Source organism: Mobula birostris, chromosome 12 (assembly GCF_030028105.1).
Source record: "Mobula birostris isolate sMobBir1 chromosome 12, sMobBir1.hap1, whole genome shotgun sequence".
Taxonomy (NCBI): domain Eukaryota; kingdom Metazoa; phylum Chordata; class Chondrichthyes; order Myliobatiformes; family Myliobatidae; genus Mobula; species Mobula birostris.
The window spans coordinates 4992064-5005450 of NC_092381.1; the positions used below are offsets into that span (position 1 = coordinate 4992064).

The 13387-nt window shown below is 45.6% G+C and overlaps 1 protein-coding gene across 1 annotated transcript in view; it reads left to right on the forward strand.

Moving 5' to 3' along the window:
* The window catches only part of LOC140206426 (uncharacterized), a 620054-nt gene that overhangs the window by 561794 nt on the left and 44873 nt on the right, over positions 1–13387 (forward strand). The window contains exons 52-54 of the mRNA XM_072274794.1: positions 1506–1568; positions 2006–2059; positions 4598–4633. Of these exons, the coding sequence (XP_072130895.1) occupies positions 1506–1568; positions 2006–2059; positions 4598–4633 (153 nt within the window). The remainder of the gene's footprint in view (positions 1–1505; positions 1569–2005; positions 2060–4597; positions 4634–13387) is intronic.

The window sequence follows — 13387 nt, forward strand, 5'->3', positions numbered from 1 at the left end:
GTGGCCTGTCAGACCTTTCTGGGTATTAGAAAATCCCTCTGTAGATTTGGAATTGCTTAAGATCAAGCACAGTAATAAGACGGCTGATATACCCAGTGAATATCATAGTTATAGAGAATGTAAGTATAAAGACATACAGATTTTTACTGATGGATCAAAGGATCCAGAAACAGGAGCAACAGGGTCTGCAATTGTACCAAGTTATCGAGTGGAGATTAGCAAGAGAGCACCTGATTGCTTGAGTGTACATGCAGTTGAAATGTTTGTCATATTGTTAGCACTAGAATGGAGTGAGCAGGTTGATTGTAATAATGTTATGATATGTAGCGATTCTGTGTCAGCCCTTGCAGGCATTAAGGCAGGTACAGCTAGAGGTCACCAGGATCTGCCTTATGAAATCCTGTTTGTAAATTCAAGACTGGCTAGACCAGGCAAAAATATCGCACTCATGTGGGTTCCAGCACATTTGGGTATTATGGGAAATGAGACAGAAGATAGGCTGGCAAAAGCAGCAGCCAAAAAAGGATCTGTAGAGGTCAATATTAAACTATCAAAATCAGAGGGGAAGAGCATAGTGTGGAGAAGGATAAATCAACAGTGGCAGCAGCTTTGGGATAGAGCAATAAAAGGAAGACATTTACATTCAATTCAGAACAGAGTAGATATGGGAAGAAGTAGGGGAGTAAAGCAGAAGGAGCAAGTAATTATAAGTGGACTGAGAATTGGGCACAGCAACCTTAATGGCACTCTGGCCATCATAAACATCCAACAGGTTTTTGCGATCTATGTCAGGAGACTGAAACAGTAGAGGATATCCTTATTTCATGCCGGAAATTTGCACAGGAAAGGCAACAAATGTTACAACAATTACGCAAAATAGGACTGGTAGAGAACGGCGTTAAAGGTTTATTGGAGTGTGGGGAGAGTGATCAGGGGAGGAAATGGTTGTTTAGTTTTTTAAGGACGACGGGACTGGAAAGATGGCTTTAAAGTGAATGGACAATGAGGGACAATAAATCCTGAAGATGGCAGCAATGCAACAGTGTGGATGCCAACTGCCGTAAAAACTCGAGGAAGAAGAAGAAGAAGAAGGAGCGTCAAAGGGGAACAGCCAGATGAAACCATGACACAGAAAGCAGAATTATTACAGTTAAAAAGAAAGTATAGTTCAGGTAGACAATAAGGTTTGATCCCATAATGAGGTCAAGAGTCCATTTTATCATCATAGGGAACTGTTCAATCGTCCGATAACAGTGATACAGAAGCTGTCCGTGAGCTTGGTGGTACATGTCTTCCGGCTTTTGTACCTTCTACCTAATGGGAGTGGGAGAATCCCAATAACCACAGCCTCTGCTCCAAACGACCAAAGAGCTGGTAGCTTTACGGAAGCCACACAACGTGGACAGCTGTGGGTGTGTGGCGGGGTAACAGAACGAGCTGAATGTGCGGACAGTCACAAAAGTGTGTATCAGCTGGGAACCCACACTGTGTGTTGCTTTTGACAGGGTCCAGTTGGAGAGGTCGGTTTTAAAGGAATTCGTGGTCCCAAGGGCCAGACGGGATTATTCGTAAGTAAACTTTTTGGCCTGTTTGAAGCTTCTGTCGTGTCAGGTCACCTGTCACCCACCCAGCTGTAATGCTTTTACTGTGAATGTGCTCTGTACCACACCATCAGTAGCACCAAGCACAATGTAACAGAGGCTTATAGCACGGAAACAGCCCCTTCCGGCTGCCAAGCCCATGCTGACCATCAACTGCCCATTAATACACTTTCTGTGTTATTCCCTCCATATTCCCATCAACTCCCCGGAGTGAAATATTGGGAATGTGGAGCCAACGTTACGAGCAGAGCAGCTGTGAACTCACCAACCTGGCACAGACAGGATGTCCCAAGTGGCCAGTTCTTGATCGCACTTTGTACCTGTGTCGATGTGTTTGTGTTGAGAGCCTGTGCAATCGGTTTATGTTCTTCTGTTAATGCCGATTTCTTTTCTGTTGTGAACAGGGTAATCCCGGACTGATTGGACCAGCTGGAATCACTGGTCCGGCTGGGACACCTGTAAGTATCCACGGAAACAACTTTGGCAACACCTGCCAGATCAATCTTACTACACGTCAGCCAGACATGGCATTGGCATCACCTCCCACACTGATCTTACTGCATATCAGCCAGACATGCACAACACACTTCTGTTCTCCACATTATTCTGTGTTCCATGTCATTCCTTGCGTTAGCCGGGCTCTTAAACAGTCGATACAGCATCAAAGGTTACAGGGAGAAGGCCGGGAACTGGGGTTGTGGAGGAGATAGGAAAAAGGATCAGCCACGATTGAATGGTGGAGCAGACTCGATGGGCCAGTTGGCCTAATACTGCTCCTATGTCTTATGATCTTAAACAGTGTATTTTATCCAAGAACAGTCCATAACTTTGGCAGTGGGTCACAAGACTGGCATATCAGAGAGGAAACAGGACTGACCGACCATGCCATTCCCTTTGCAATCTTCACTCATATCTCTGCCCAAACCCAGCTAGTGTGTGTGTGTGAGAGACTCTCTGTATGCATGTGTATGTGTGTGTGAGACTCTCTGTATGCATGTGTGTGTGTGTGTGACTCTCTGTACACATGTGTGTGTGTGTGTGTGAGAGACTCTGTGTGTGTGTGTGTGCGCTCGTGTGTGTGAGACTCTGTATGTGTGTGTGTGTGTGACTGTATGCTTATGTATGTGTGTGTGTGTGTGACAGACTCTCTGTATGCTTGTGTATGCATGTGTGTGTGTGTACACACGAGAAAGAGAGAAAAACTGTATGTGTGGATCTAAGAATAGACTGATTACACCTTGTGAAAAGACAGTAAACATCTGTGTCTCTCATAATCTCATACACCTCGATCAGATCTCCCATCAGCCTCCACTGTTCCAAAGAAAACAACTAAGTTTGTCCAGCCTTTCCTTATGGCTCATTCCTATAATCCCAGTAAACCTCACACCATGTCCACAGCTCCCACATCCATCCTGTAATCGCCTGACCAGAACTGTATGCAATACTCCAAGTGCCGCCTAACTAGAGCTTCATAAAGCTTCATAAAGATAACTTCTCGACTCTTGCACTCAGTTCCTCGACTAATGAGGGCAGACATACTTTGTGCCTCCTTTACTATCACACCTACCTGTGTAGCCACTTCTCATTTCTCATGTCACAGGGAAAACGGTTGACTGGGTCATCCCCAGCAGTGACCCATTCTGCATAATCCAAGGACAAGCACTCAGTCACCTTATTACAGAGTGGGAGAATGTTGCCTGGAATGGAGAGCACGTGACCTTGTACTGAGGAGCAGGCCTGGTCAGGTGATCAAAGTTTCAGGAGGGAGCAGTGATCACAATTTCTTCGTGGTGGGAATTTGCAGATTGGGCATCACAGTAGCTTGGTGATTAGTACAACACTGTTACAGCTCAGGTCCGCTGTAAAGAGTCTGTATGTCCTTCACGTAGACTGCATGGGTTTCCCCCAGACGCTCCACTTTCCTCCCACAGTTCAAAGACGTACTGGGTAGGTTAATTGGTTGTCCCGTGATTAGGTTAGGGTTAATCGGGGTTGTGGTGTTTCTGGTTCGAAAGGCCAGAGGGGCACACTCCACGCCATATCACTAAATAAATAAATTGGGCTTGTTTTCTCTGGAGTGCAGGAGGCTTGGGGGGTGGGGGGGTGACATGATAGAAGTTTCTAGAATTATGAGAGGCATATAAAGGGTAGATAATCAGAATCTATTTCCTAGGGTGGAAACATCAAATACCAGAGGCATAGCTTTAAGGTGGGGGGGGGGGGAGTTTAAAGGAGATGTGCAGGGCAAGTTTTTTGATACAAGGTGGGGTGGGGTGGTGGAGGCAGACACAACAGTGGTGTTTTAGAGGCATGTGGACAGGCACATGACCACGATCATGTGCAGGCAGATAAGATTAATTTGATCAAGCATTCCTCATATTCCACCTGGGTAGCCTCCAACCTGATGGCATGAACATTAATTTCTCAAACTTCCCCGCTCCCCCCTTCTCTCTTTTTCCTTTCCTCATCTGGTTCCCCTCTCACCCCTTCTCTTCTCCTTACCTGCCTATCACCTCCCTCTGGTTCCCCTTCTCCTTCCCTTTCTATCATGGTCCACTGTCAACTTCTGTCAGATTCTTTCTTCAGCCCTTTACCTCTTCCACCTACCCACCTCCCAGTCTCTATTTCATTCCCTCTTAACTATCTGCCATTTTGTACTGTCCTCCCCCATCTCCCCACACTTTCTTATTCTGGCATCTTCCCCCCTTCCTTTCCAGTCCTGATGAAGTATCCTGGCCAAAAAGTAGAGTCTTTATTCCCCTTCCTATATTCTGCCTGACCTGCTGAGCTTCTCCAACGTTTTGTGTGTGTTGCTCTGCATTCCCAGCATCTGCAGAACCTTGTAGGTTTATAAATTTAATTTAATTTGGCATAGTAGTCAACACAAGCATTATCCACTATCGTACTGGTCTATGTTCTCCGTTCTGTCTCTTAAGTATCTCACATTCCAGTTAAAATTATTTTCAATTTAGCTTTTTTTTATATTTTTCCCACAGGGTCCCAAAGGCGTAAAGGGAAGCAGAGGCGGACTGGTAAAAACCTTATTTAAAATTGCACACTGAATTCACACCAGTACAGAATTCTGGAAACATATGAATATTATGATAGAGTGAGGTGCAGAAAGGCTGACACACTGGCTATTTGATGGTCTTTTGTGTGTGATTTTTTAGTAGGCTCTATTATTTGATGTTGCAGTGTTCGCTGAGCTTGTTAATTAGCTTGCAGGCACTTCATCAGTCGAGGTGACATCCTCAGTGCACAGTTGTCGGTGTTTCTCTCTGGAACTGCTGGCATTTATATAGCCCCCTCCCCACCCCCATTCATTTTCCTTGGTCCTGATTGGCTACCCCTTCAGTTGATCTTTGAATTCTATTGGCTCGTGTTCCTTTGGCTCTTAGCCGTTCTGTTGTGTTTCTTGGTTTTGTGGCTGCCTGCAAGAAGACGAATGTCAAAGTTGTATGTAGTACACATACTTTGGTGGTAAATGTATTAAATAAGTAGCGCGGAAAGAGAAAAACAGTGTGGTAGTGTACATGGAGTCATTGTCCATTCAGGAACCTGATGGTGATGGGGAAGGAACTGTTGCTGAATTGTGGAGTGTGGCTTTTCAGGCTCCTGTAGCTCCTTCCTGACGGTAACAATGAGAAGAGGGCATGTCCTGGCTGATAGGGGTCCTTAATGATGGACGCTGCCCTTTTGAAGCATGGAGATGTCCTGGATGCTGGGGAGGCTGGTTCCCATGATGGAGCTGGCTGAGGTTACAACTCTCTGCAGCTTATTTCAGTCCTGTGCAGTGGCCCCCACCCCTCCATACCAGATGGTGGTGCAGCCTGTTAGAATGCTGTCCACAGTACCTCTATGGAAATTTGTGAATGTCTTTGGTGACTTACCAAATCTCCTCAAACTCCTGATGAAATATAGCCACTGTTGTGCCTTCTTTGTAACTCCATCAATATGTTGGGCCCAGGACACTGCCTCATACACCTCCAAGCTCTGTCCTTCCACGTACCTATCAAAGTGCTTCTTAAATGATACTATTGTATCTGCCTCAATCACTTTCTTCGACAGCTTGTTCCATATACTCACTGTCCTCTGTGTGGAAAAAGTTGCCCCTCAGTTCTCTTTTAAATCTTACCCCTCTCATCCTAAAACCACACGCATGAGTTTTGGACTCCCCTACCCTGGGGAAAAGTCTGTTACCATTCACCACACCTATGCCCCTTTTTGGCACCCTCTCCAGTTGAACCACAGCTCTCTGGGTGACCAAAACTGAACGTAGATTGTCCACACCTCCTCATAGCATGGTCCTTGATTAAAGTTCGAAGATACAGGGTTCAATACAAGTTAAAATAATAACCTTTGCTGGTGAACTTTCTGCTGGGGTTTTGATGGAGTGACATTCTAGGGGTTCATTGCTGCCGCTCTAGACCCTACGTTTGGGAACTGCTCCATGTTGACAGGCACCCGTCAGCTCTGCACTTCCCTAGACCCCAGCTTGTTACCCATCTGGTCCCAGGAAGCAATTGTTAGTCAAAGTAACTTCAGTAAGTGTCTTTAATTAATGCTCTCAACATTCTGTGAAAACATGGGGAAGTTATCTTTCTACGGTCATAGAAACTTTGAATCACAGAGCACTGCAGCTCTGAAATAGGCCCTTCAGCCCATCTAGTCCATGTTGACCTGATCTTCTGTCTAGTCCCACATACCTTTTCCCAGACCATATTCCCCCCCCCCAAACCTCTTCCAACCATGTACTTGCCCAAGCTCCTCTTAAGTGTTACATTTGAACCTCTGTCTATCACTCTGACCGGCAGTTCGGTTCCCCATTAGAGGCTGATTCAGAAAGAATTGAGGCGTGGGATCCAAGGAGACCAAGGAACCCCCTCAGGTTCCCTTTAACATTTCACCTTTCACCCTTAACCTATGACCTCTATTTCTAGTCTCACCCAACCTCATACCCATCATAATCTTGTCCATGAAGGTTCTCAGTCATTGTATAATCAGGCAGTCGTAAATCACAGCAACTGGACTTGCTGTGTTGTCTAGGAGACGTTTTGTCACTCATCCAAGAGACTTCTTCCGTTCTGATCCATGGTGGGTAGTTTTCCGGTTTATAAACTCTGTGAGTTGTTCAAAGGTATAGCAATCAGCTGGGGATCGTTAAGAGTCATAGAGGGTCATTAGTCTTACGTATGCATGAATGGAGATGTGAACTGTTGTGGATACTCCGGGGTGGAGATGTTAGGACTGTATTGTAATTAGCTGATAGGTGGTGTCGTTCCCCACCCTTCTGTTCAGTGATGGGTTTTCCAGTTTGACAAAGAGCAAAGCAGATGGAAAAACATAGTCATCCCATATGTTGCTGGAGTTCTGCTGGATTTTCAAACCTATGAGCACAGTCAGACAGAAACTCACCCACCCCACGGATCCTACCGTTATGGGCGGCCGTCGATCCCAGGGGATCACAGGTGGTCTGGGTTAAGCAGTGTCTGCTGTGACTGTGGAGTTCAATGCAGAGTGACAGTCCTTGCCACACTGTACAGCAGAACGCTGAGGCAGCTCTGACGTCTCGGGCAGCTTGGGGACAGAGCTTTCGGCGGCTCTCTTTTCCTCTGCTTGCCGCATCAGAGTGTTCTTGGACCTCAAGAGACCCTTCTTCACCTCCTGCTTCCAGGCACACCTGTCTGAGGTGAGCGACTGCCACGTGTTGCTGCTATACCAAGGGCCTTGAGTCCGCGCTTGCAGGTGTCCTTGTAGCGCAGCTGGGGTCTTCCTGTTGGCCGCTTTCCGGACACCAGCTCCCCAAGAAGAAGCTCTCTCGATATGCATCCGTCTGCCACGCGCAGGTTGTGGCCCAGCCCTCACCAGTGAATACCATTTCAGGAAGGTGAACATGGAGGTGGTGCCTGCTCCCTCGAGCACTGTGTTGTTGGTAACCTTGCCCTCCCAGCTGATACCAAGTATGCGTCTGAGGCAGCACATACGGAAAGCGTTGAGTCGCTGCTCTCGATTTGTGCGCAGGGTCCAAGTTTGGCTGGCGTAGAGGAAAGTGCTCAGCACACAGGCTGTGTACACCTGGACCTTGGTGTTCATGGCGAGTCTGTTGTTGGCCCAGACTCTCTTAGTCAACCTTGAGAAGGTTGTGGCTGCTTTTCCAATGCGCTTGTTGACCTCACGTTCAAGTGACTGATTATCTGAGATCGTGGAGTTCAGGTATGTGGTTTTGTGGACACCCAAACATAAACAGAGCAATATTGTAAATGCTATCCAATGCAATGAGAACCGCACAGATTTGTATATCAGTGAGACAAAACAACCACAAACAGATGGCCCAACATAGGAGGGCTTACACCTCAGGTCAAGACCCAGCTGTATATCTACACCTAAAGGACAAGAGCTGGTTGTGGTTTACAGGAGGAATGGAGACGGACTAACCCCTATTGACATCAATGGATCTGGGGTTGAGAGGGTAAGCAGCTTTAAATTCCTCGGTATCTACATCACCAAGGACCTCATGTGGTCTGTACACAACAGCGCCTCTTTCATCTCAGACGGTTGAAGAAGTTTGGTATGGGCCCCCAAATCCTAAGAAATTTCTACAGGGACACAATTGAGAGCATCCTGACTGGCTGCATCACTGCCTGGTATGGGAACTGTACCTCCCTTAATCGCAGCATTCTGCAGAGAGTGGTGCAGACAGCCCAGCGCATCTGTAGATGTAAACTTCCCATGATTCAGGACATTAACAAAGACAGGTGTGTAGAAAGGACCTGTAGGATCATTGGGGACCAAAGATACCCCAACCACAATCTATTCCAGCCGTTACCATCTGGGAAGCGATACTGCAGCATAAAAGCCAGGACGGTTTCTTCCATAAGGCCATCAAGCTGATTAACTCACGCTGATTTGAATGTGTTTTATGTTACATTGACAGTTCTATTTATTATAAATTACACTACTATTGTTGCACATTTAGACAGAGATGTAACGTAACGATTTTTACTCTTCATATGTGAAGGATGTAAGAAATAAAGTCAATTCAATTCAAGAGAAACTCCTTTGATGATAACAATGTACATTTTGGGCAAGGAGGACAGGTGTTTTGAAAGAAGGGTTAAAGAGGCCATCTTTGTCAAGCTGGAAAACCCATCCCTGAGCAGAGGGGGTGGGGTATGCGCTACTTACAATACAGTCCTAACATCTCTACCCTGGCGTCTCCACAACAGTCACACCTCCATTCATGCAACGATAAGACTAATGACACTCTCATTACCTTTAAGACTCTTTAACGACCCTCATGTGATTGATATACCTTTAAACAACTAAGGCTATGTCCTCACTACGCCGGATAATTTTGAAAACAAAGCTTTTTCTCTTCGTTTTGACTCTCTGTCCACACTAAAACGGCGTTTTCATCCCCTGAAACAGAGATTTTCAGAAACGGTCTCCAGAGTGAATAAATCTGAAAACGCCTAATATCCGTTGCAGTGTGGACGGGGTAAGCGGAGCTTTTTAAAACCGCTGTCATGACGTGCCACAACAGATGGCGGCAGCCCGGCATTTCATTGTTTTATTATTATTACTTTATTGTCGCCAAACAATTGATACTAGAGCGTACAATCACAGCGATATTTGATTCTGCGCTTCGCAAGCCTAACAATTTCAGAACAAACGGCAACGAGACTGAAGCCAGAAGGGTTAGAAATGTACTCACCAAATACTTTGACCCATAGCTTACTGAATAAATAAGTATACTCACTTTGCCCTGTTTTCTGTCCTTGCTTGTATGAAGGTGGTTTATCTATTTATGCAAGTACTTCTCTGACAATAGATGTGTAACAGCCTAACGTAACATTGTATGGAAATACAAGATAACACTGATGTAGACATGTTTTATACATTTAACAAGGTGCTTTACTAATGCAACAGAGTTAGTCAGTTTTTCAATGTTCATCGTCAGCTGGGTCATACTGTCCGTGGACTCCCTGTTGGTTGCCTCCATACGCTCCAGTATTTGTTTTTTTTTGTTTTAAGTCCTCCTGCGCGAGAGCCAAGAGCAATTGCTTTTAAGTTTTTCTACTCTGTAACTGGACAAACGCGCACCAAGTATATCGTTTCCTCTTCGCTTGTTTTCTGTATGTCCTGCGCATGCCCAGTAGAGGAGATTCGCCCAAATATCCGTGTTAGTGTGGACAGAGATATTTTGAAAAACGCTTAGTGTGTACGCCTGTCGTTTTTACTTGAAACCGGCGTTTTCAAAATTATCTGGCATAGTGTGGATGTAGCCTCAGAGTTTATAAACCAGAAAACTACCCACCATGGATCAGAACTGAAGAAGACTCTCGGATGAGTGGCAAAACGTCTTCTAGACAACACAGCAGGTCTAGTTGCCGTGATTTATTACTGCTTGACAGCCTCATAATCTTGTAACATTCATTCATTATGTGCCATGTGGAATTTTGTAGATGATCATAGTTTTTCCATGTTCTTGGCAAATGTTTCTACAGAAGTGGTTTGCCTTTGCCTTCTTGTGGGCAGTGACTTTACGAGAACAGTTATGGTGAAGAGCATGATTGCCCATATCATACGACATGGCACGTGATGATGATGACTGAAATGATCTGTATGAACGATATGCAATTCAAGCCTTTCACTGTTCCTCCGTACATGTGACAATAATTAACCAATTCCTATTCCAGATCCACACTCTGGGGACAATTTACAGCAGTCAGTTAACCTCATGCATTTAGGATGTGGGAGGAAACCGGAGCTCTTGGGGGAAACCCACGTGGCCACAGGGAGAACATACAAACTCCTTACAGAATGCAGCTGAATTGAACCCATGTCACTGCCACTGTAACAATGTTCTGTTAACCTTTACACTAACGTATGCCTGCCGTGTACACAGGCTGATGAGACTAACTGGAATCACAATCAGGACTGGGTCTTTTTTATCACTGACATAGGTCAGGAAATTTGTTGTTTTGTAGCAGCAGTATACCAAAAATAATAATTTACAATAAGAAATATAAATAAAATAAATAGTGCAAAAATAGTGAGGTAGAGCTTATGGGTTCATTGTCCATTCAGAAATCCATGGCAGCAGGGAAGAAGCTGTTCCTGAAGTGTTGAGTGTGTGTCTTCAGGCTCCTGTACTTTTTCCTTGATGGTAGCAATGAGAAGTGGGCATGACCTGGGTGATGAGGTTCCTTGGTGATGGGTGCTGTCTTCTGAGAGTGCCCTCACTGCTGGGGAGGCCAGTGCCCATGATGGAGCCGGCGGAGTTCACAACTTTCTGCAGCTTTTTCCGGTCCTGTGCAGTGGCCCCTCTGTACCAGATGGTGATGCAACTAATCAGAATGCTCTCCATGGTACATCTGTAGAAATTTGCTCGAGTCTTTGGTGAGGTGATGAATCTCACAAATGGTAAGGACGAGCTGGGCCAAAAGGCCTGTTTCTGTTCTCTGTGACTCTATGACTCCAAATGTAAAAGGTCAATGAATTATGAAGTAGATTGACAGCCCAGTGAATTAATTCACATCCCTACATGAATTTCCACTGCGGTTGGGTGGCACTGCAATTAGAGGTCATGGGTTAAGGGCAAAAGGTGAAGAGTTTGGGGAAACTTCTTCACTCAGAGGGTGATGAGAGTGTGGAACGAGCTACTTGAACAACATTTAAGAGAAGTTTGGATGGTAGGGGTATGGAGGGCAATTGGCTGGGTGCAGGTCGACGGGAGTATGCAGTTGAAATGGATTGACACACACTAGATGGGCCAAAGGGCCTGTTTCTGTGCAGTACTTTTCCGTGACTCTATGACAAAAGTCTCCTGCTGACACTGTATAATGAAAGCCCTCGCAAAATCTCCAAATTAAGCTAAACTAATAATTGAGTTCCCAGAAAACTTTGCACAAACTCTGGACATCTAACAACATGTTCCAGCCAATAATGTACATTCTGAAGGCAGCCACACATGTGCAGGAGGAAATGTGGTCCCTTCTTGGGGCACCATGGTAGTGTAACGGTTAATACAATGCTATTACAGCTCAGGGCATCGGAGTTTGGAGTTCAAATCCGGCACCGTCTGTAAGGAGTTTGTATGTCCTCCCAGTGAACACGATGATTTCCTCCTGGAGCTCTGGTTTCCTCCCACAGTCCAAGGTGTACCAGTTAGCAGGTTAATTGATCATTGTAAACGGTCCTGTGATTAGGCTGGCATTAAATCGGTGGTTGCTGGGTGGCAGGGCTCGAAGGGCTGGAAAAGCCTGGTCCGCACTATATCTCTAAATTAATAAACCTGAGAGTCTGTTTGGAAATCTCTGTGACATTGAGGGAGGGATGCATGTTGGATAGAATTCCCCATGGAAGGAGGCCAGGACTGTGTCCCAACACCCGATCCACAGCCTTTCAGACAGGATCTCCTCATGTGCTCACCTCGGCACCTGGTAAACGGGACAAGGGATTCCACGCCCTTTGGGTGAAATGGTTTACACAAGCTTCCCTTTAAAATCTCTGCCAATTAAGTCTGCTCAGTGGCCACGCAGCACCTCCTGTACCTAATATAGAGGCCACTGTGTGTGTGCCCATGGACATCTGCTGCTGCAGCTTGTCCACTTCAAGGTTCAGCGTGTTCTGTGTTCAGAGATGTTCTTCTACACAGCGCTGTCGTAACCACGTGGTTGTTTGAGATACTGCCTTCCTATCAGCTTAATCCAGTCTGGCCATTCTCCTCTGACCACTCTCATTAACAAGGCACTTTCACCCACAGAACTGTCACTCACTGGATATTTTTTTGTTTTTCACGCCATTCTCTGTAAATTTAAGAGACAGTTGTGCATGAAAATCCCAGGAAATCAGTAGTTTCTGAGATACTCAAACCACCCTGTCTGGTACCAACAATCGTTCCACGGTCAAAGTTACTTAGATCACATTTCTTCCCTAATCTGACTTTTAGTCTGGACAACAACTGAACCTCTTGACCATGTCTGCATGCTTTTATGCACTGAGTTGTTGCCACGTGATTGGCTGATTGTTTATTTGCATAACGTACGGGTGTACCTAATAAAGTGGCCACTGAGTGTATGTACCATAATTATTGGTCTGTGCCCCAGGTAATTACCATAGGGTCAGATAGCACAGAGTCAGGCCCTTCAGCCCACCACATCCATACTGACTTTCCAGTACTGATGTACACCAAACCCAATCCTCAGCACTTGATCTGCACCCTTCTCCAGCTTGGTGGCTCACGTGCTCGTCCAGATACTTGTTCAATGTGGTGAGAGCGTCTGCCCCACCCCCCTTTCTATTCAGATTTATTTATCTCATGTACATAAAAACAGACAGTGAAAAGTATTGTTTGCGTTCATAACCAACACCCCCCAAGGATGTGCTGGCGGTGGCCCGCGAGTGTCGCCAACATAGCACGCCCACAATGTTCAGAATAACCACACAAGCAGCAACAACAACAAAACAAGCCCTGTTCCTCCCTCTGGCCCACCCGCCCACCCACTCACCCACACACATACACAGTCCTCTAGCCCCAGGACAGGCCATCTTTGGCCTCCAACCTCCTGTACTCACAGACACTGAGCCTTTGACTCAGGCAGTGAGTTCCGCATTCCAACCTCCCTCTGGCAGAAAAAAATTCTTCTTCAGACTTCCTCTAAGCTTATAGTCATAGTCATACTTTATTGATCCCGGGGGAAATTGGTTTTTGTTACAGTTGCACCATAAATAATAAATAGTAATAGAACCATAAATAGTTAAATAGTAATATGTAACTTATG